The 24,079-nt window shown below is 45.8% G+C and overlaps 1 protein-coding gene across 1 annotated transcript; it reads right to left on the bottom strand.

Annotated features, from left to right (window-relative positions):
• On the bottom strand, window positions 1-22,385 carry WSCD1 (WSC domain containing 1). The gene is made up of 8 exons (XM_010573880.1): window positions 21,959-22,385; window positions 16,933-17,047; window positions 14,981-15,165; window positions 11,748-11,869; window positions 5,067-5,232; window positions 3,423-3,587; window positions 2,381-2,581; window positions 1-430 (listed from the first exon to the last, which is right to left on the bottom strand). Exons 1-8 carry the CDS (start codon window positions 22,383-22,385, stop codon window positions 78-80), a joined length of 1,734 nt encoding a protein of 577 aa, XP_010572182.1. The 3' UTR covers window positions 1-77.
• Between the last annotated feature and the right edge of the window lie 1,694 nt (window positions 22,386-24,079).

Raw genomic sequence — 24,079 nt, 5'->3', positions numbered from 1 at the left:
TTTTTTTTTGGTTGCTTTTTTTTTTTTTAAGAAAAAAATACTTTTATTTTTAAACACAGCAGAGTGCTACCAGGCTATCATCTTGGCACATACTCTCTGGGCAGCCCTGTGAAGTTTCTCCCCCTCAGGGCTTCATCCACTGTCAAGATGTATCTGTTGATAAGATCTTTCATTTCCTGGGTGAATGGCTCAAAATCCTTTTGCTTAGCACCAGACCGCTTGAAATTCCCATCCCTGTTGTTCTCGACACAGAGCAGTCGGTCCTCTGTCACGGTCATATTCAGAAACTCCACCATTTCCTTCAGCTTGGGGATGAGGCTCTGCTTCAGGTCCTCATAGTGGACAACGAGCAGGCGCTTCCCGTACTTCAGCCAGTCCAGGACATGGGAGGCCCACCAGGAGGCATAGCTGTTCACAAAGTCTGGCCACTCTAGATCACCAAAAAACGAGGAAAATGAGACAATGTTATTCATGCTGCATTTCAACAGTTTTTCAAATGTTATCTTGTGCAACCAGGCTGGTGTTGCTGGGCATGGTCTGATGTTGCTGGATGGGCGTGCGCTGGAGAAGTGCAGCATGGCCGGCTGCTGAGGTACGGCAGCTCGGCTTTGCGGCTTCTGGCACGGAGGCAGATGATGGTTAACCCTGTTCCCCCCCAGTCCCTTGGACTGCGCAGAGGGCTGGGATGGCCATGGAGCTGCCTAGGAAGCCCCAGGGGCTGGAGAGGGCACGGCAGTGGCCAGGTGGGCAGAGCTGCAACTTTGCGTCCTTACTGTGCCTTGTTCATAGGAGCTGAGCCCCCCGTGTATGCTAGCGGTGTGTGCACTGGGCAGGCGGTTCTGCACAGGGGCTGGGGGAGGACGAAATGCCCCGGGGAAGAGTTTGACTGAAAGATGGGGAAGGGATATGAGAAGGAAAGGCAGTGGGTCCTGCTTGGAGGGTGGATTAAGCAATGCTTTGCCATGTAACTTCAAGCAGATTCTTTTACTTCTGTGGTTTTACTACCCTTTTACCTCTGTTTCAGATGTAGACTGAGAAGGAGACAGGTTTATTTTTTAACATCTATGTAAACAAATAATATATAATAATTATCTAATGATATATTAACTTTTTATTATGTAAATGCAGCATCAAGGCACTGATCTTGGCTGGGGCCCAAGGTGTTCTTGATTTCCAAATCTGCCAAATAACATATTTTTCTGCATGCTTACCAGCCTGCTTATGGGAAGACTGGATAAGGAAATAGGATTAAAGGGGAAGATTCTTCTGTTCTTGGCACATGGGAGGCATTTAGGGTCACCTACCAGGATCACTGGGACAAAATTTACTGAATTATTTTCTCATCTTTGCCTTTGGCATTAATGACACCTCAATCTCTATTTGCTGTCTGTGATAATTTAATTTTCCAAGGGTCAAGATAGTCCTAGCTAAAGCTTTTGGGCTGGACAAAGAACATTTGTGGCTGAAATGTAACAATTTGTAGTTTGCATTACAGGAAAGCCATTCCCTCTAGACTTCTTCTCTTTACTAAGGACATTTTGTCTGTTTTTTTGATGAATGGGTCTTGAGTTGTGACTGATGAAAGGTGATACATGAACTTGGGAAAGAAATATGCTGTGACAGAGGACACTTCCCCCCAGCCTCCCCCAGCCCTGTGCTCTGTGGTTTGCCAAGCCACAGCTGTAATGCTTAAAATATGCACGAGGAGAAATGCAAGCCGAATCTCTTCTCTGCTGCAGAGTCTGGATGCAGCAGTGTATTCAGTGGGGAAATTGTAGTCACACCATCCACCTTGCCTGCCACGCTTCATGCATTTGACTGGCATATTCTGAAGTCTTTTCATGTGTTCAAGGAACACTGAATCTCAAGTCCCCTTATTGCTATTATCCTTATTTATCTGCAGTGCAGTAGCACCTGTGCAGTGCTGTAAAATTTCCTTCAGGAAATGTCATGCTCCATTGAATCCTCCAGATCTTAAATTAGATTTCTCACAGTTATTACATGCTGCAGGGGCAAATTTTCTTCACATCGCATAGCTTGGCAAATGGGCTGTACACAGGGGTGTTGTACCTGGACATCTTTCCTCTGCCAAACAGTACGATGGCAGTAGTGTTGCTGTATGCCTGTGGCCACAGCATTGGTGCAGTGCTACCCTCCTCTCCATGGTGGTAGATACACGGCAAGACCACAACCACTCCCAGAGTGCGGGTCTGAGTGCTTTTGGGACTGATCTTGGCTGTGGTGGGACTCAAGTCCCACTGCATTTGGTTGCTCAGGTCCCAGTGCATTCCCCCCTTCCCAGCATGCCGAGAAGATGGGTTTCAAACTCTGTCCAAAGTGGCAGCGGGCACCCCCAGCCCATGCCGGGGCCGTGTGTTACCTTTGCTCTTCCAGTTGCGGTCGGTGGCGTACCCCAGGTGCCCGGCGTATTTCCTGTTGAACTCCGCCATCAGTGATTTGTATGGGTTCCTTATCAACAGGATTGCCGAGTCGAACATTTCAATCTCTGTCTTGCCACTTTCATGTGTTTTCACACAGATGGTCCTTCTACTTCTCCAGTGGTCTTTTTCTCCTTTAAAACCTGTTTTACAAAACAGGACTGTTGGCTTTTTCGCTTGATTATATGTCTGTGCCCTTTCATGCACTCTAAATCATTCCCTACAGTGCTGTAAAACTTGTGAAAGTACCAGTCAATTAAACGCATCGCCCAGGACCTGGGACCAGGGCTGAAATTTATTCTTGGCCTGCCACTGACCTGCAAGGCTTAATGACTTTATTTGTCTGGGAGCCATATTCCTGTGTGCTTCTCTACGCCTGCTGTAAGGAGGACCCTGTCCCTGGCTGGAGCCCCAGCTGCTGAGCACGACGTGTGCTGGGAGCCAGGCTTTCCTCCACTGGGGAGGACTTCGTTGGTACCTCGCTGCAAAAGGGCTGTTTTTCACAGGGCCAATGCTTGGTGCTTCTAAATAACATGCCCCTCAGGATATTGTCCTCCCAGAGTAATCAGTAATGCTTAAAAATTCAACCCTTGCATTTCATGTGCTACTGAAGAGTCTTACCCTCTGGGTTTAGTCAACTTTTTTTCAGTCAGCTGGTCTTCTGGACCAGTCTTTTAGATGGGAGTGGTGCACATGCATGTGCACAGCAGCATCAGTGCAGGTGACATGCAAATTTTGCAAATTGAGAACCTGGCTGTTGTCTATGAAAGTAGTTGCCTGTCAGGCTCAGTGTGTTGCTGGAGCAGTCCCTGCTGCTGTCTGCACCACGTGAGACTGCTCATTCCAGGTACGTGTTTAAATTTTACCAAATGTGCCAACAGTGACAGCCTTTGCTGGCTCCAAGCAGAAGGATGCCCGAGCAAGTTAAGTAAAACTTCGTGCCTCAGAAAGGCTTTGTGTGTCCCATCCCTCTGGATACAGTACCTTTGTTGTAGAGGGCTCCATCGAAGTAATAGCTTCCTGTGTAGTATCCTGTGGCATGCTCTATCAAATGGCGAGCCCACGTATTCCCAGCCCCAGGAAAGCTTGACAGAGCAACGAACACTTTGGATTTGGTGGTTAAGAATTTCCTGTCCGTACAGCGGGTGTCTGCGAGTACAGAAGATATTTCATTGTTAGCATTGTGGCTTTTTAATAATTCCACTGACAGCTCTTGATTACAGGGTTTATTGCTTCTTTCTTCTCTCTCTTATGAATATAGGATATCAATTTGAGTCCGGTTGTGAGTCAGCTGCTTCCCAAAATTAATTCAGCCATAAGAGGCCAAAGAGATTGTCCTCGGAAGAGGTTTTTGCTGGTTTTGTGTGGCAATGCTTTTTTGATAGAGCTGCGGCAAACCATTGTACTAGCCAGCAAGTTGTGATAAAAGCCCCCTGATGCCTGTTTGTTAATGGCTATTTGCCTGGCAGGTTGGCTCTTCAATGAAACCCTGAATGTGCCAGTACACCTGGAAATTGAGAGTTTTATAATGCAGGAGAAAGCCCTCTTACTGAAAGGAGCTGGTGTTCAGTTAAACCTCTATGCTGTCATTCTTCTCTGAAGGGCCCAAGGCAGTGATGAACCTGCATCGCGTTGATCTCCCATGGGGGCTAGACACCTGGTTTCCATACATGCTTTTGTAAATCCTAACCTTATTTCTTAGTGTGCCGATAAAAGCAAGGATAAGATGAGAACCAATCTTGACCCTCTGTGATGATTCAACAAGAAGCCAGGAAATAAATTAGAAATTACTCTCTTCATTCTTCAAAGCAGCCTCTAGATGAAGCCATGGCTAGAAAATGCCAGCATAATCCACAGGAGGCTGTCTTCTGCTACTACTGGTCTACACAGATGTGGGAAGTACTACCAATTTCATGAAAGCAAGTGTTCCTCTTGCATGATCTTTTCATGTGCTGGTGTCTGCAGCCTACCTCTGAACTGGGAGATGGAGGGAAAAAAAGGGTGTCGGGTTAAAAAAAGCCCGGCACCAATCCAGAAAAGCACTTAATTTAATTTTAAGCTTGTGAGAAGTTTCACTGAACTCGGTGCAAATCATTGCACGGATAAAGTTGCCAGTGCCACCTAAATGACTTACTGGATTGGAGCCTTACTCTCTGCTTTATTTTCCGGCTTTGAAACATGTATGCAGATGAATATTTTAGAGGAAGATGGGTAGAGCAAAATTAGTCTGCAGAGCTGTCTCAGTAGCTACGTGGCATGGGGGCTGGGTGTGCATTTAATGAGCAGGAGTGGAACCAGAGGATGGGGTCCTTGTCCCCAGCTGCCCGGGGTGCTGCATGGCTCGGAGTATGCCTTCCCAGGCTCTGCCTTGTTCTCTCCATCTGCAAAATAATTATAGTCTTCCAGGGTGGGGGGAGGCTGTGTTGCTTAATGAGAGAATAGAAAGATGCATATTTATGAGTGCAATTGCAAGGAGGGATTTAGATAAGGGGTGTTTCCTAAATTCCTGCCTGTATTGTGATAAGACTGCTGTAAACTAGATCACTTTTGCCCACTGCAGAAGGAGCGCAGGGGCTGTTCCCAGCAGTGGTGGGTCTGGCCCTGGCACAGGGAGGCTGGAGCTCATACCTTGCACCGGTGTCTGATAGACCAGGCAGTATTTTCCCTCGGCAGCACTGCTGGTGTTGTGCATCCCGCTGCAGAGCAGCCTATCTGCGCCGTCGCGCAGCGAGAAGCGCCCAGTGGGGTAGCCGCAGTAGCACTCCCGCCCTCGGACGACTGCCAAGGGAAACTCCTACGAATGAGAGAAAATAGATCAGTGCGTAAATGCCATGACATCAACAGCCTGCGGGGAATGCTGCTGCTATACAAAGAAAAATAAATCTTCGCAAGGCCACTGTCAAGATCAAAGCAGTGTTTGTGATATATCATTGTAAAGCTCATGCTTCTTAGCCTACTACTTTCGTATGGCAATTTCTTAAAAAGTGGTTTTCAGACACAAGCCTTGTAAAGCTTGAAAATTCACAATATTCTGTTTTTTTTAATTATTCATAAAAATAATTTTATAATATTCCTGCAGCATCTAGTGCGTAACTCCATCTGCAAAACATCAGTGTGGGAAAGGTTGTTCTTATTTACCCTCAAAACGAGCATTTTGAATTGGATCATCTTCTAAACTTCCACTTAGATTCCCCCGAACTGAGGAGTCAGCTGTGAAAAGGTTTGCCTTACTGAGTTGATCTAACCAGAGTTTTTGTGGCGGAAACTCGCCCTTAAACTTACAGAATTTAACAAAGAAGGAAATTTAAACCCACTAACTGCTGCAATCATGTTTAAAAATAGAAAGAAAAAAGTCAAGCCATAAAAAAAGTATGCATCTTAGTCTGACTTCTTCACAGTTTGCAAAAAATGAATGTGCATAGAGGGGCTGATACAGGGTTTGAGAGCTACTATGTGTATTTTTTGAAAAACTATATAGAAATACGATACCAAGTAATTTTTGGCACATCTATTCAGAGGGACTGTGCTGATGGTGAACATGAGGCTGCACCAGAAGAGGCAGAGCTGAGTGCAGCTGTACCTGGTGCTGGAGTGAACTAAGGGCACACACAGCTCTGCCTGCTGGTGCGTGCAGGGTTAGCTCACCTGGTGCCTGGGCTCTGTCTTCAGGCATGGATGCTTGTTTTATGTTACCTTGCTTCTAGATAGAGAAACCTCATACGAAATCCAGACTGACCGCTGCAAATGACAGGTATCTCAGCAGAGTGTGAAATGTGCAACCACAAGAAAGTTATAGGTAGTGTTCATTGCAAGGAAGTAAGTCCCAAGAAAAATTTTTGGCTCTGAGAAATTTCTTTTCAGTGGATTTGATGAAAAGTAATTCAGGTTTTGGTGTACCAGTCTTACCCTAAACAGGCAACAGGCTGCAAAGCAGCATTGCTGTGTGGTGTCAGAGCAGCTGGGCTAGTAATGATGAGAATTAAGAGAAGTTTGAGGGAAAGGTATGCTAACTATTTGCTGAAGAAACTAGCAGTTGCTTGTGTGCTCAACAGGAAAAGCACACTTAGTACTTTGCTGAAACTGGCCCTAAAATTCAGTTTTTCTCCTTGGATTTCCAAAGTCCCCTGATGGCTTGCTCCACAGCATGGGAGTGCGTGGGTGTGCAGGGACAGGCTGAGCAAAGGAAGTTCGGGGGTTATTTGAGTGCAGAGTGTTCGATTCCACCTATACCATATCAACACTTTTTGCCTTTTAAAAGTCTTTTGGAGTCTGGGAATGCGTGACAGGACTGCTGAGCAGCTTATCTCTCGCTCTTCCCCACGTGTTCATCCTCTGATAAGGAGTCAAATACAACACATGTGCCATCTGTGCCCAAACAGCCAACATTTGCTTAGTGAATGAGATATGACACTGTCAAAAACTATTTGCAGATTTGATCCAAGGGCAAAATAGTTCTGTTTCTGCCTGCAAACAGAAATTTTCCCTTTACAATGAAGCAGTGTTTCTCCGTTTGAGAAATTAATAAGTATTCCAGCCCTTAAACACAGCCTAGAATAAAAAGGTACCTTGTACCTCATGCCAAGTGGCACCTGCAAGCGATTGACTTTTCTGGAAGGCTGGAGGTTTTTGGAAGAAACCTAAGCCAATGCTTCTCCATACTTCTGTGTCTGCAGAAGCCCTGGTCGATATGGTGCTGTTCTGCAGGCACTCTGCATGCGGTTCAGGGTAACGGTGGTGCGGGGTGCCCGGCCATTCTGGAGGCAGGGCAGTGGGGCTGTGCCTCGCCTGTGCAGCCTTCCTGCCGCTCGGGCAGCAAGTGGGCTTCGCAAGTGAAAGTTTCAGAGCTTCAGTGATGGCAGCACAGACGTTGAAAGAAGCATGACTAGTTCTGGGAATCACACCAGGATCTGCAGCGTCAGTGCAAAGCACTGCAGTCAGCTGGCTGATTATTCAGTTGGTCTGTCTACCTGATGCAGGGCACAAAGCGATTGCAAAGTAACGTATTCAATCTTGACTCCCCATCAGTATTTAATCAAAAGTACAAGCCATCCACTTTGCTCATCTGTGGATTTACGTATGCCCCAAGCTGTGGTTATGGCTTTAAGCAACCATGTAACTTTTAAGCGCAGGACTAGTCCTCAAGCTCAGTGCACACAAATCTGTGATGCTTCGCTTCAGTTAAACACAAGTCTATTGCCAGAGAAGTCTGCGGGTCTGTGAATAAGCATTTTTCTGGATTGAGCTTTAGAGCATGCATTGACAGGCTCAGGTGTCCATCCTGCAAGCTGTAACTCAGTGAAAGGGAATGTCAATGGGACTATTTACCTAAGAATTTGTGAGGTGAAGCCTCAACAGGTAGCTTATGTGCTATAAGGAAAGCAATCATTCTCCAATAGCAACACAGATGATGTGATGATTCAATCGCTGATTGTTTTTTATTAGATTGTATCCAAATTAAGAATTACGAATAGATTAAAAATACACTTATCTGGTTCTACTCTAAATTCCTTTCTTTTCCAGCTTTCTATACTAACTCTCCTATCTGACACAGTTAAACCTTTTCTTTCAATCTACCAAAAAGAATAAGAGATGGGGGGCTAATCACGGAAGGAAATTTCTCTCCCAAGTAAAAATGGTGGGTTTGGTTTACTTAAAAATGGGCATGTTCATTTTGCAACAAACCCAGAAGTCAGTCTTCAAGTTTTCATTGAACTGGATATGTTAAGAGCAAAGAATAAATACCATAAAGCCAGTACACCCTTGCATAAAAATTCTGGCTTGTTTTACACTGATCTGTGGAGGCCAGGGGCCAGTTCCTCAGTGCACTGTTATACCCGATGTGACCCTGACTTGAAATACTCCTCTCACTGCTGCAATAAAGTCAGCAAGGCTGTGATTATCTGTGCCAGTTGAGGTTCTAGCCTACTTATCTTTGGTTTTATTGTGTTTAAAAAAAACAAACCTAAATGAAGCTATAGAAACACTCTGTATGAATTCTACAATGGGATTTGGGTCAAAATCCCAGGAGTCTTTTGTTTATGGGTAAATAATGGCATGTAGCTACATCTGGAATCCAAAATAGTAGGTCTATTTCTGAAATTAGAACATTGCTGTATTCTGTATATTGCTTTATAAAGAAAAGAAAAAGCACCTTAGAGTTGGTAATGTTCAAGTGTGCAAACTTGCTGACATGGCTTTTGGATGCGTTGAAATACTGGGGTTCTCTCCTCAAGACTTAGTGTTATTCCAGATTTTATTTGTATCATCGTATATAACTGTATACAGCAGCTGAGTCATAAAAGGACTGTTTATTTAAAAATATAAATTCAAATGGAGATGGCTCATTTAGTATGCAGGTTGGCTTAGGAAAGAGCATATATGAAAATTATGGCTTCTGGCCAAGGGACCTAGCACAGAAACACATTCATGGATCTGTGTATGGGGTGATAATGGGTTGCTATTAAGCAATGTTATCACTCTGTTAATTAAGAAGGAAATTGATAATTAAGGGTATTTAGCAGGTTTCATCTGAAGTTGTAACCTCAAATTCATATCTCAAATGCTTTCAAGGGCTGGAGCTACCATTCCAGCTGCAGAAAGCAATTTGCAAGGCTAACAGATAAATATGGTATGCCTCAATTTGCTTTTCTTCTAAGTCCCAAGGAGCAAAAGACTTACTAATGTGTTTTTTTAAGCATCCAACTAGTTCCATTTAAAAGCCCACTAGCTTTTTCAGGATACATAGAAATTGGTGGGATAATTCCTTTCAGCGTAACAGACTGGACTAAAATGACGGTGCCTTCCTGATTTCAGGAGGGCTAAGTATGTTGCTGTCAGCTAGGAAGTTGTCCATCTTATTTTGAAAGGAAAGGAACTGAAGTCAGGACAAACGTTTGTAGTGTCTTGATAGGACTTGTTTTGGTATCTAGAGTTAAAGCACAAATTGATGTGTAACAGTTGGACTTCTGGATACGTAATTGCTGCTGCTTAAGTGGAGGGAGACATTGCTAGTCTTTTTGCAGGCAAATACTCTCCATTAGTCACTTTACAAAGGGTAGCATGGCGCCTAGCAAAGCTAAAGGAGGCAGGGGGAGATAAGCAGATTGTTACCTGCCCTGTTTTAGGGAGGGAATAAATGAGAGGTACCAAACCTTTTCTTCACCTTCCTTCAGTCCCTTTTCCTCTTAACGTTATAATTTCTGCAGCCCTCTCCGTGCCCTCTGTGCAGAAGGAGTCTGTTTAGATAATCCTTTAGAATATGTGGTTTGATGATGCCTTTTTCACACAAGCTTCCTCAAGTCAATATGCATTGACTCTAACTCGGAAAGCCACTAGCTGTTCTGCAGAGATGGACAGTTTTCTCCATCCTGCTGCTCTCCTCTATTCAACCCTGTTTGAATGTCATGGTAATGTGGCACATTTTGGTTGTGGTCTTTTTCCTGTCCTTCTCAGTCATGAGTAATCTCAGATGCTTCCACTTTTTGGCTGTGTAGCCAGAAAAACTTGAAGGAACTGTACTTCTGAAAACCCACTTATTTAGAAAAGTAATCTCCCAAAACCAGAATGGCATGACTGTGCTTAAAAACATTGACCTTATGTTTGAGCACATCTGAAAACAACTTCTCCAGATATTTCATACTGTTCTCCCACATAGAGAAGGAATAATTAATTGCACTTCATCAGTAAATATTAATAAAATTATGTTACATGGGGGTAAATTGACACAGAAAGAGCAAGATTTTTTTCCTACCATTAAATAATAGATTAATGGCAGAGCTTGGAAAGAATTGCTCATGAAGTCCTACTTTACTGAACATTTATATGCATGGAGGATGCAAGAGTGTGTTTGTATGCATGCTTTTAAGGTACTATATACAGGGTATATGGGTGATTCACTGCAATTCGCTGCACAGAGTTAATTCCATGATGCATTCTTAAAACACTGATGAGCTGGTATAGAGGGTATGTTGACTGGGAAAAGCTTTCCCACTCTACCTAGTAATTAAGAAGATTTGTTGTTCATGCCTTAATAGTTTTAATCAATTTTGTGATGCTAGAAGGCAAAGTAATTGAATGTTCAGTTTCGTGCATGAGGCTGAATGTGGCTGCAGGCTAAATCTGACCACACAGTGAACCCTGCTCTGTACAAAAAAAATAGGCCCCATTGGAGTGGGGAGGAAGGGAAGGGAACCAACCACAGCAACAGCTGCTAAAGGACAGGGTGCCCTGGGCCAAATGTTCCCTCCCGTAACGACACCCAAGTCTGTCAAAGTCAAACTTCTTCGGTTCTTACAGCCATGGTCTTACTCTGTGGTAGTGTGGAGGATGAGCAAAGGTGATGCTTCAGGCCAAGAGTGTGGACAAGGACAGCAGATGTTAGCATGTTCCTCCTTCTCACCTTCTGTCCAAAAGCCAATAAGCATACAACTGATCTTATTTGTTGCTTTCTTGTGGTCTTATATATCAGCATAAAGTTCTACAATGATTCAATTTTAAATTAAAATAAATTTGATTTAAATTACATAGGTTATAGTGAAAGTGGTATAAATTCTTCTGGTGTGGAAAGAGACACATTTATATAAAAGTATCAGGAATATCCACCTGCTTTCACTGTGCTTATCTGCTTTTTTTTTTTTTTTATATTTAAGATTGTATCAAGTTCCTAGCCAACACAGTTACACACTGGTGCAAAAATTGTGTGTAGACACCTCAGCATTAAATCTTCTTTGCTATGGCAGTGTCTGCTGCTGCACCGTCAAGGAGCCTGAGACCAAAAGGACGACCTTGGAGGGGAGCACACAGGGCACAAAGTGGAGGGCGCTGGGGATTGCTTCTCCCTGCCCTGCCCATGCACCGTGCGTGGCTCCTGAGAGCTGAGCCAGGGACCAGCTCCCCAGAGGTCACTGGAGCCACATTTCAGGTGCTGCCAGCCCACATCCACGCTCCAGCAGCATGTCTCCCCGTGAGCAGCAGCCAACAAGACCTCTCCTGGGGTCAGATCTGGCTCTGGGCTTGGTTTGAATGTGACATGGAAATGGTATTGATTTCCTCATGGTTGATACTTGTCACTTAGAACAGCCTTTCTGTGCATCGTATTTAGTGGCATCACTCTGATGGCTTCCCTCCCACCATCCCCACTCAAAAGAGCAGTTGGACCAGATGCATCACTGGGTATTTACTCTGAGTTTTGTCCTTTAGAAACTCATTTACAAATTCAAAGCTCTAAGGCACTAATGTCTGCTATTCCCTTAGTAGAATAAAATTTAAAATAACAAAAAAGAAAGGATGTGAAATGAGAACTGTTCTTACTTTCTTGGAGCAAAATTCAGAGCACATCTCCACCGTCAAATTGGGCTGTATCAAAGAGGCTGGAAAGGTGTCTGTTAAATTTTCTGGAGCTCTAAAACATCCTCGATAGATAACATTCCTCCCTGCAGGGATATGAAATAGGTTTCTCTTGAGAAAACAATGTCCGTAGTATCCTGCCTCTTTCACAAAGAACAATATTAGGTTCAGAAGCTAAAAATAAAAAAAATAAATTTTATATTCCAAATGCTGTAGAAATAAGAGAAACCATGATATACACTAGAAAAATGTGTTGCAAATCCTGTGGAATTGAAAGGAGCACACGCCTTTAGCTTTGTACAAACCACTGAAAGTAGGGCTGCAGCAGAGTTTAGATTAAATTCCACCAGTGGAGGGCATTGCTATTGTTTGCAAGTCCCAGTTTTCTTTTGAAGACATGCTTTCCCCTGAAAGACTTAAAAGCCCCAATAAAAATCTACAAAGCTTCCCATGATCTGCACCAGAAAAGGAAAGGAATTTAAATGAGTCCTGAAAGCCCCCACAGGGACCCACCTTCCTGCACATCTGCTCAGTTGCTGAGCTATCCCTCTCTTCTTCCCACTCGCTTTCTTTTCAGGCCTAGGGAGTTTGCTGCAGCCTTCGAAATCTAAACTAGGCTTTTGTAAGCTGTTCAGGGAGAACAGCTTTCTTCAAGTCTTTAGCATCAGAGTCTGATCTCACCTGCTCCTGTATAAATGCCACAGAGCTTGGCAGAATTGCTCCATTTTTTGCATCACTGTGATTGAAGTCAGGATTTGGCTCAAATACTTGTTACAAGCAGCAATACAATTTTCCCTCATGCTTGAGAGAGAAATGTCCCCTGACAGAACCAAATGAAAACCCAAAGCTGCCATGGAAACTCACTACCCTGGGTAAGGCCCTACATTTGCACAGATGAACTAATGGTAATGAAGAAAATAACATTGTGTGGCTGGTTAGAAAAGAAAAAATTCTGCATGTTGTATGACAGTTCTGTAATTCTTGTGATTTTGTGGGCTTTACAATGGTGGAAAACTTCACCACTCTCTACTAACTCTTTATTAACAGAATTTGCCTAGCGTGACTCAGTAGGGAGAAAGGTAGTTTTGGGAATAAATTTGGGTCTGCACTCACTGGCTACCTTAAGCAATACTCACCAGAACTGATGTGGGAAATGTGTTGGATGACAGGAGAGGTGCACTGCAGTTTTGAAGGAAAAATTTGGTTCTGCGTGAATTTCCTGGCACAAGGGCCCAGATTCCCCAGCATAAGCCAAGAGCAATCTAAGGAGAAGCTGCTTAAATATTGTTCTAATAACAGTTCAAACCAGTTACTAGAAGCAATGCTATATCTTTGGGATCACCTGGGAGATGTGAAAATAAAATAACTTGATGGAAGTTGAGGGGAAACAGGAGTCTCCCTGGGACCAGATCACTGCAAGCACAGCGCCAAAGAATGAAGGGACACAAGTTTTGTGGCTTCTCGGGATGCTCTTGAAAGACTTCCTACTAAATCTCACACCAAGATTTAATTCCTGAAACAAAATGTTTATGGACATATTTAGAGTTGCCTGAGCAGGTCAGGAAGAAAGCTTGAACTGCCCATACTGGCACTTGGGAGGGAGCGTGGTTTGCAGAGAACCCACAGATCACACTGGAAATGTGATGTATTTACGTCGTCTGCCTGCTTTCTGGGGAAGGATGGCTGAATTGCCACAGCGATCCCCAGACTGCAATAGCCACAGACTTTGGGCTTCATTGCGTTTAATGGGGGGGGGGGCATGAGTCCTGTGGTGCACGAGCTGTGCAGCTCGTGTTGTCCAGGGAACCAGGGTGGGAAGGGGACGGCCGTGCCCGCAAACCCCGTGTCTGGGAGGGTTTAAATGGAGATGCTGCTGGATCTGCCCTGCATAAGTAGAAGCCTTATGCGAGGTCTGTTCTCTACATTGCGTAGTGTAAATCATGGATGCCGTTACAGTTTCAGAGTTACTTTCCAATATACTTATTCATTGTGATTAATACTTCTGTTGGCCCCTCAGCTAGCTTGTGACAGTGGGATTCTTCAAACAGTCTAATATCAGGTATTACTAAGGGCAAACAAAATACAAATCTAGCTCCAGGCTAGACTAATTTGATGACTAATTCATTAATACTTAAGAAAAAAATAAATGCCGCCTTTTCCTGTGAAATATGTATATATATTTTATGCTGAAGATTTAAACAGTGATGCATGTCCTGGGAAACCTGCCAACGTGCCTGTCAGCCTGACACTAGCAATTTAAGTCTATGTACCTTTGATATATAATTTATATGTAGCTGGGTGGATTATTGTACAAACCTTGACTTGTCTTTAAGAATAAATGAAGTACCATCAATACTGGCACAACCTAAGGTCTTGGTGCTTCTTCTCAGCAAATAACATCCGTAAGGTCTTGTGAGCTTGCCAAAAGTAAAGACTGCTCAGCTGCTTAGGTATTTTATGTGCTTTGGGTTGGCCCAAAGGTTTATCTGTTGTATCTCCCATGGTAGCTGATTGAATGACAAGTAGAATAAGTGTTGTCATCTGATGATGAAACAAAAATCCCAACTGCCACTAGAACAGAAGTCCTTGGAAGAGCAAAACTGTGGTGTCACTTCTGTCACTTAGGAAAGAGAGTAGTGTTCCCCTCTCTCTGGCCTCTACTTATTCTCCTCCTGCAGTCACGTAGCACTTACTTCATTTAGGATAATTTCTGAGCTTAGGGTGGCATTGATATGAGTGCTTTTCTACCCTTCCATTAAAAGGCACCCACTTTCAGGGTTGTTTCTTAAACACGTGTGGGTTTGTCCCTCTGCAATGGATGCAATATGGAGTAGTTTTTCAGCTGAAATTCTGCTGCTGTTGCAGTTGCTCTGCACTCTATTTTCTTTTTTCCCTGGTGACGCTAACTTCCTACGTGGCAGCCCTGAGGCAGCCGCGCCAGGCATGTCTCGCCGCTCCGAGGCGGTGAGCAGCACTGCTATTTCGGGGAGGGAGCCAGGGACCAGACCAGCAGCAAATGGACACCGCGCCCCATGGGCACCTTTGTCCTTTGCTGTTTCAAACTCTGGTGACAAACGGAGCGAGACGAGCCACAGGGACAGCCCACGCGCTCAGCCCGGCTGTGGCGTCTCCCCCCGTGGGGCGAGCGTCGTTTCTGGGGAGAGCAGCCTCCTCCCTCCGGTCGCACACCCACTTACGTCTTCTCGCTCCTGCCCGCAGCTCCTCCACCCTGTAGACAGAGAGCCGGTTCACCCCTCCGCAGACGGAGCCCTTCTCCCCCTTGCACTCGCTGTTGCACTCCTCGGGCTTCGAGGCGGTGGCTGGCAGCTTGTTCCCGCAGTAGCACTCTGCTCCGTACGCCAGGCCCGCATAGGTGTAAGCCCTGCGGGGAACAAAACCAGGCACTGTTGCTACAGGCACCCCGTCTACTCCCGAGTTGATACCTAATGAAGGCAGGAGCCTGTCCCTGTGTGTGGTGTACTCTTCTGCTGCCCTGCTCCAGAGGCGCAGCCAGCCCCGGGGACCAGCGCGGGCAGCCACCTCGTACCGCGGGTGACGGCGGGGAGCGGTGGTGGTCAGATTCCGCCCGGCGTGGGCTGCCCGGGCCCGGGGCAGTCCTCGGGAGAGCGAGGTGGGCTTTGCCTCCCGATGCGGGTGTCTGAGCGACGGCCCGGTCTCTGGCTGCACGGTCATGCTTGTGCCGTTCCCGCGGGAGCGCAGCCGGGCCTTCGCCCACCTGGTGCCACGGACGTGACAGCGTCGCTGCTGGGGGTGACGCTGCCCCTGCCCGGAGCTACCCCTTCAGGTTTTGATCAGAAATGTGTAAGGACGGTTTAGAGTGGCAGAGAAGAAAAGCCCCTTTCAGAGGTTCTGTTAACTTTTTGGATCCAGTTAGGCAATTTTCAAATGCTCAAGCCCAGGTGAGGCCACCGCTCGAACAGCAGGCCCAGGGCTCGCTGCCTCTCCCGAGACGCCCAAGCCGTGGCTTGCTTCCCGCCGCCGCGCCGGCTCCAGGAGCGGCCGCTACAGGCTGCCAGTGCCTCCTACGCCGCATGAAACCACTGTCCGGTCTGGGTGGGCTCGTGGCACAGGAGTCGGTGCTTGGATGGAGGTGGCAGCCTGCGGTCGCAGCGCACGGTCCCTCGGGTCCCCTTTGCAGGGCGAAGCGCTCCCTTGGGCCTCTCGTGCCAAAGGCGAGCACGCGCCATGCCCACGCAGGCTGCGTGAGGGTCCCTTCGGCCAGGCCCACCGCTGACCCCTCTGCTGGCTGCACCAAGCCAGGGCCTGGCTCCGCCATCCTCCAAAAACTGTCTGACGGGGCCTGACGGTCTGTCCATCTGAGAGGAGAGTACCGTTCCCTTCACCCAAGGGACAGCTCCATCTGGAGCGTCTTTGTGTGGCTGCAGGGGACTGGGCTGCAACAGGGGGGTCTGAGAGCCAGCAAGATGGGGTTAAGCTGCAGTTCGGGCACCCCTGAAGCGATGGGCTCCACATACGCTGCGTTGCCCTATGGACCAAGGGAAGCAAAATTCACAGGAATAGCTCTAAATCACATTGTTTCTTCTGCTTTCTCTTGTGCTTGGGAGCAATGGGAAATCTTTTTCATAAATATTTTCATATAGTCCTGCCCCAGGTACTAATGATCATCCCCAGCTCGCACCCTGCCTCGGCTGACAGGGCAGGCAGAGCGGTGGCAGGAGCTGCGCCTGCCTGTTCCCTGATGACTGGCAGCTCTGTGGGCTGCGCTGGGAACAGCCCTGCTCCTTACCACACACCTGGTTGTCTTGTTCTCTCCTGTTTCTGGGAGCGGTAGTTTCTTCATAGTTTTTTAAATATTTTAGATCAAAGATTTGGGCTAGAGGGCAATATCTAACAAATACCTAACAAAGACTATCTAACAAAACAGTAATTTTTGACCAGGACAACAGAAAATATATTGTAAGTAGCCATGCTATAATAAAGAGAATAGGCAGCAGTGAAACAGTCTACTTTAAGCAAGGTAGCAGAGCTATGCCATGCCTGAAGGTATGAGATAATCACAGTTTTCACAGATGCTATATATTTAACGTATGCATGCTTTTCCCATTTCAAATTCAGTTCCACTTATTGTTAGAAAAGAGAATACTAGCAGTGAAAAAATAGCACTCACCTCTCAGCACAAGCTTCCTGACAGTGAGATACTGTCATTTTTCTTAAGTCATAAAACACAGCTCCCTTCAGTGTCCTTTCCCTTGAATCATCACTGAAGCATCCCATGTAGGTGCCTGTGTGCATGCAAGACCAGAGTTAGGCAACATGCATGGGATGGAGACAGGGGAGAGGGGAAAAAAAAAAATCCAGCTGTGATCGAGTGCCGTATGTTGCAAGCAGGGTTGCATTTGATCAAGTCACAACCTGTCTGGGGTCCAGCTTGCTCTACAGACCTGTCCGCTGGTACTGAACCTTTGTAGGTGCTATTGAAGGAGTAAACTCAAATGTCAAATGGAAATGAACAGAAGGGAAATGAGATTTTTCCCTTAGCCACATTACTTTAAGCAGGCCTACCTTTGCAGACCCAGAGTCTGCGACCACCCCGGAGCCATGGTTCCCGCAGGCGACTGCTGCCTGCTCGACTCCCTCCGGTGACAAGGCATGGCAAGTTTCTGAAGTAAAGGAGAAGGTAGTCTTCAAAATTATATAAACTTTGAGAAATCTTGTTGGATTTCTCCCAGGTTTTCTTGCAAATCTCTAGTTGATAATGAGATGGTGCAAGAGAAATATTAAGAAAATCAATTCTCTTTGGGTACATAGAGTTATATTAAAGCTATAATGGAAAGATAACTTCAGTCGTAACTAGACAGCACTGTCTAGCTATCGCATTGAACTCTCTCTTTCTCTCTGGTGCAAATGAATCTCTTAAAATATGTCTTGCTTAACATATGAAAGATAAATATTTCTCTTAGACTGCATCCTATGTTGAGCCTCTTTTTTGTTGTCATGAACAAAAGACTATAAAAATCCAGCCCGTTTTTTAATATATGATTGGAAGGATGATGTGGAGTCCCACTATTATACAGCAGTTGTGTGTATTTAAGTACATTTTATCATTAAAATATGAAGGAAAAAAGGAAATTTGATTTTAGAAGTAGCAGTATTGAGGTGATAACACAGGGAAAGAATATATGAGGAAAAATGAAACTAAAAAGCATTGTATTAACAATAAAATAATCCACAAGAAAAAGAAAGTTTGAGCCACTCTAACAGAGATTTTGGAGCTAAGAATAATAAATCAAACATTTAAATATTACAAACACAACAGTAGATTCAAAGACCTGCACATTGGTAATTTGCAAACATGCAATTAGAAAATTCACAAGCTGTGAATATACACCCACAGCACTCTGTTAATGAGATGGGAGTCACACACCTGCAATAAGGATGTTCTGCATTTTAGCGGAGACTTGATTTGGGTACTTTGATTCAAACCAGTAGCAGCAGAAAACTCAGCGTGTGGGGCCAAAGAGCCTGAGTCGGGAGGCACGGGCAGGCCAGCGAACACAGGCGGCATCCACGCTCCTCCCTGCATCCTTCCCGCGCTGCTGCCAGCCCGACAGCAATATCTCATTCACATCCTCCTGTGAACGAGTCACAGAGAGACTCTGCGCTCTTGGAGCAGAACGTCATGTCAGCAATCCAGACCTTGTCACCTCTGCATCCTGTGCAATGGTGTAACCAGGCCAGGGGAAATGGTATGAAACACCCCATCCGCTGGAAGCGTTCGTAACAGAAAATTTTCATTTTTTACCTAACAAATTCCTGTTATCATTTGTTGCACTAGTAGTATTTGCCAGTCTCCCTGGCAGGGTAAGATGTGGTCCCTACCCTGAGCCACCTGCAACGTAAGCAGGCAAGATAGCTTTATGTGGAGAAAAAAACATAAGGACTTGAATTTTCTCACCAAGGCCATGTGATCCTGGGTGGACACAGAGCAAGGCAAAGTGAGCCAGGAGGTGTTCACAATATGCTGGAGCAGATGCCGTCGTTTTTGTCTCGGGTTAAGGGTCTGCCCCGGGAAGCACACTGAAGGCTGGCTTGCAATCCCCGTGCGTGAGCTGGAGCAGAGCGGCCGTGCCGCGTCAGGAAGCATGGGCGTTATTAGGATGGCACTGATGAGGAATGCACAAACACAGCCTCCGTGGTAAGGCAATGTGCCGCTTTACTGAGCGGGAACCACAGGGCAATGCTGAAACTTTAATAAGCATTATAACCACGGAGGAGTTAATTATATCTTGGAAGGGATCCATAATGAAATAACAAGCCTGTAAGTTTACTAGGAGAAGTGAGGGGGGGGAAGATAACATGCTCTACGTAGGTAGTTAAATTTTTAATTGATAATTTCCAAAGGCATTCCAATGCTTGTTAACAATACTGTTATTAATAATGTCACTTCATGTTCAGTCAGATATTCAAATGATGCATATTTGAATCAACATAATTCAGTAGGATGTAGCAATAAATAGTCCTTCTGGCTCCTCTCAGTCAGCAGTTAGAACCTGAGCAAGGCACTAGCTTAATGGCTGATACAGGTGCTAGCCTTAACTAACTTTATGGATAATTTTCAAAATTAATTTTTTTGGTTTTAATTGAAGTTTTTAAAGAACAGGTTCATGCTCTGCCTAGTATTAGAGTAGCTTATAAGGACTCACCATGTTTCTCTACTTTTTATCTGTTCTTTTGTTCACCAGGGGTGGGTGGGTGCGTGGGAATTCACCAAATGCAAGGGGGACTAGAGCTGCCCAAGCAGCTACAGTCCATGAAGGGAGAAGGAGGCATGCTGTCTTCACACAGTCGGGACTGCGGAAGAGGCAAAGCCAAATGGCTTGTGGGCACTCACCAAGTTCAGCAAGCCAGGTTTACTTCATTGAACCCACCAAAACTATCCATGCTGCCAGAGCACGTGCAGCATGGAAGTACTGCTCACAGGACATCTGGAGCAACAGAATGTAATGTGCCCTAATTTATTGTATTGCTTTCTCTCTTCCACGGCCCCCTCAAATCTCTCAGTGGGAAACAGCAAGCCTGCCCAGGCAGCACCCTGCCTGAGCACCTCCTTGCTAAATCGTCAGCCTCTACTGAGCAGCTGAGACCAGGGTGTCTGCTGCTTGCAAAACAGTGGAAAAAGTAGTACTTTGTGAATATTAAATACTGGCTTTATGAGGTACAGGTACAAAAATGGTAGCCTGGAGGGTTCATGTGATTCTTTTCTGCAACTGTCCACGAAGAGCTTATTAAACTAGGTGGTGACCAAAGTCAGGAAAAGACATATTTGCTTAAGGTGAAGGTGCATCCTCCTCCCACAAAGAGCTGGCAGTCTCTGCGTCCAGCCCTGCCCAGCAGGGACAGGGATAGGGACAGGGCCACCCCCCAAAGCTTTCTGCTCCCCTGCACCAGGCTTGGTCACTGGTGCGCGGGATGGAGTAGCTGCAACCTCATGTTTCATGCTAGTCCAGGGGCTGTCATTAAGTTCTGAGCACCCAGGCTATGTGCTCGGGGCATGTCACGAAATGCAGTGGGGTTCTCTGGGAGACATCTGCGCTTTGCAGCCTCTCTTCTCTGCCACCAAAGCCTGCTACCAATGGGATGTTACAAAGTGCCTGCGGAGCACTCTTGGAAGCTCCAGCTTGGTGCTTCAGGTGGCTCCAGCGGCTAGTTTGCCGACTCACAAAGTGAGAGTCATCTCCCATACACCATCACTATCACCTTCTTGTTCCCATTTCTGACACTTCACTTAGTAGGAGTCACAAGGGGGCACCCATTTTGTGGGATTTTTGCAGAAGGTGCCCCTTTGGGTAAATTTATTCAACAAACTAAAGAGCAGTTTAGTAATATGGAGTCTAGTCATCCAGATCCCATTCTTTTTTTATTATCAGTGAAACATCTCCAACAATAACTAGTTCTTCTAAAAGGCAATGGATCAAAGATTGCAAACTCATAATTTGATGCTGCAGCCTTGAGAGCATGGTCAGTCACCTAGCTTGAATCCTGTTGCTTTCTATGTTGGGCTTCTCAAGGGGGCTTGTTTGCTCTCTGGGGATGCTCAGCCTTTGGAGGTGACTGCAGAGTTGGGGCTCCAGCTCCCCGCTGCACAGCGAGCAGCTCGGCTGTGTAACAGCCCAACACTATGGGCATCTGGCTTTGTACACCTCCTCGGAGTGTGTCGTGGGCCCAGCGAGGGGATGCTATCCCAAACTCGCCTGGGATGATGCAGCTTTCTTTGGGGGGGTCATAAGGGTATGAATTTCCATGCAGGAAATGTGAACATCTACAGACTCCTGTTTTGCTTCTTTGCTTGCTCTGGAAATAGTTTCTTAAAAGCTTTCCTACTGAACAAACCAAAGCAGTCCATGCATGTATTTATCAGCAGCACTTCAGGCAGCAGAATCAGGCTCACACTGAAGTGAACTCAGATTTCTGTCAAACCTGAATGGCTTTCCATTTGGATTGGAAGGCGTACAGTTTTCTACCATGTGCTCTAGCCACTGATGCACTGCACCCGTGCAGTGGCGTGAATTCCCCTTGCGTTCCCCTTGGCCTGTTGCAAATTTTCAGCAAACTCGCCAAACACATGGAGTTTGTCTCTGATTCAGGAGGGTTGTGTGGCCCACATCTTGTCCCCCTAAGGACAGTATGTTTGCAGAGATGGTCACAGGGAGCAGGTCAGGAGCAGTGAATGTGTTTGCAATAGCAGAATTTAGTATATGCTAGAAAGTGTTAGCAGCAAGGAGGCATTTCTAGACTTAAGGTATTGTGTGGTTTTGGATAGTTAATTTAATAAAACCCACTTTTAAAGTGTTCCCTGTTCGGAGAAAGAAAATCAATTAAACAGTGTTCATCTCTGCCTACTTGAAGAGAAAATAATTTAAATTAGGGAAGCATATTTCACTGTCTGGGCTTCCATTCAGTCAATAAAAATACTTTTTTGGAGGAAGTTACAGCTCAGCATGACCAGGGACATCAGGATCGTACTTTGGCCTGCACATACGGTTAAGAACTGGCTTGAAAGTGGTGATGAGCCAGAAGGAAGGTGTTTCTGCAGGGACACTCTGTGGTGCTCACCAGTCTCTGCCTGGGACGGTCCTAGGAGGAGGTGTAGTCTGTGTGCGTGCCAGAAAACGGGGCAGGGGTACATCCCTTACCTTTGTGCTCAGCAGTGTGCTTCATCCCTTTAAATCCTGCTGTTTGCATGGGCTCCTGATCACTGATGAACCTGTGAAACCACCTTCTTCTCAACTGCCTGAGCTCCGAGTTGCGGGACACGAGCCACCGCGGGCTGTGCTGCTGGTCCAGGGCCGGCTCCTGCAGCGCATCCATGCCCACCAGCAGCCTGGGACTGGGGCGGGAGTTTTGCAGCGTCCTGGGGTCTACGATCCCAATCCCAGCCATCCCGTCCGGCATTGGCAGGGCCTGATTAGCAGAGGTCCCACGTGAACCTTGCTGGATAACCAAGCGGGTCCGCTGTAGCAGCAGGAGGCTGCCAGCCATCAGGTAAGCTGCTGTGAGGAAGAAGAGCAGAAACTGGGTCCGACGGAGAATCTTCTGTAGCCTGAAGAAAGCTTTGGCCATGCCCTTACTGAAACCAGGCCCTTCACGCCTCCTGACGGGCCCCTGAATCTCCGTCTGGCCGGGCGCTGGTTCCTCCCATAAGTTCAGCCCATCACTTCGGTGCCTTCTCCCGACAAAAAGCCTTCTTCCCGGATGGCTGCGGCACAGAGAGCAGCCTGGTGCGGTACTGCCACCGGCCTCAGGCGCCGGGCTGGCTGAGGGGCTCGGCGCGCACCCGGCGTGGTGCCATTGTCGTGCTCTGCTGAGCTGCCTAACGGCCGGTGCTGAAACCTGAAATACCAAGGGGGAAGGTCGGTTCACATCCAGATAGAAAATACCTGTCATCAGGGTGACTTTCCCCCACCCACCCCTCACCCCTTTTTTTTTTTAGCTGAGCATTTCTCTCATCTGTTGTTCATAGTTACGCACTTTAAAAACTGTAATCCAGTGAGAATGATTGATTAAGCAGAAGCTAGTTTCAGATCTTCAGCCTCACTTGTTTGGGTTTTTTTTCCTTTCTTTCTTTTAACTTGGAATGCACAAGAAATATCTTTATGATAAGGTTAAGAAAGGTTATTTCTCTTGGGATGTTTGGAAAAAAAGTTCTTTATTTTCTTTTGTCAATAGCCAACATCTCCATTCTTTGTCACTGGCTGGAACAGGCAGCCACAGTCCAGGCATCTTTTAGGAAGGTATTATCAAATTCCTTCCTTTCAGCTAAACAGTAGCTAAGCTACAAATACAGATCAGAAGGAAACAGCAGTGTGGGTATGTGGGGAAAAAAAAAGAAATTGCAACTCACAATAGATAAGATAATAATTATTAATCTCTTTGAAGCATAATAAAGTCAGGCTTTATGCTGGAAGGGTATTTGCGGATTCTGTACTGACACGCAGAGCTGCGTGAGTTGCTGTGCATGTCGCTTTAAAAGAAACCAGAGATCCTGCTATTTTTTTAGTAGATTTCTATTGCCAAATATTGACATGTGGATGCCCATGGATAAAAACTAGTGAATGAAAAAAATTCATTTCAAGTTTCACCAGATATCTCTTGACTGCTTCTGAGCTTTGCAGGCTTTAGTTGTGCTGATGTATACCATGATGGGATTGTCTGGGCAAGAAAAGCTCCTTTGTGCTCTAGGGAACCTTTAACCTCCCGTAGCAAATAAAAGCTGGCATCTCCCCATAAGTTCCTGTTTTCCCAGTCAATCACTTCTCTGTAGAGCCAGGCAAGTGTTGAGAAAAGATGCAGTGTTTTCCAGAAAAGAAAATATTATGGCTTTTGCTTAACTTGCAGTTGGGGCACACTCTTGAAATCCAGAGTCCTGGCAAAGAAACATCCGTTCACTGAACTTCTTGTTTCAGTATCTGATTTAAAGTTTTGTGGAAATTCACTTATCCTTCTTTCTTAAATAGATGCTACCAATTAAGTCTCCACACATTCCCTTGTTCATTTAGTTGTGCAACTTCTTTCTATTTTAAGCAGCAATCAAAAACAAAGCTCCAAAACTTCTAGGCCAAAAATATATTAAAGCTCAGCTGAATCTTTTGTCAATTGAGCCTGAATTCCATTGGTGTGACCTTTCAGCCTCGATTGCTAAATGGTGTTGGCACAAGGCTGGAGTCTGTGTCTTCTAATCCTACAAGTCGGGTGGTCTTGAGGACCTGATTTAGGTGCTTTTTTTTAAATTTTGTTGTTCAAGTTCATGTATACTG

The sequence above is a fragment of the Haliaeetus leucocephalus genome, unplaced genomic scaffold (assembly GCF_000737465.1).
Source record: "Haliaeetus leucocephalus isolate CR32 unplaced genomic scaffold, Haliaeetus_leucocephalus-4.0 Scaffold395, whole genome shotgun sequence".
In the NCBI taxonomy this organism is placed as follows: domain Eukaryota; kingdom Metazoa; phylum Chordata; class Aves; order Accipitriformes; family Accipitridae; genus Haliaeetus; species Haliaeetus leucocephalus.
This window is presented reverse-complemented; position numbering and strand designations above follow the sequence as displayed.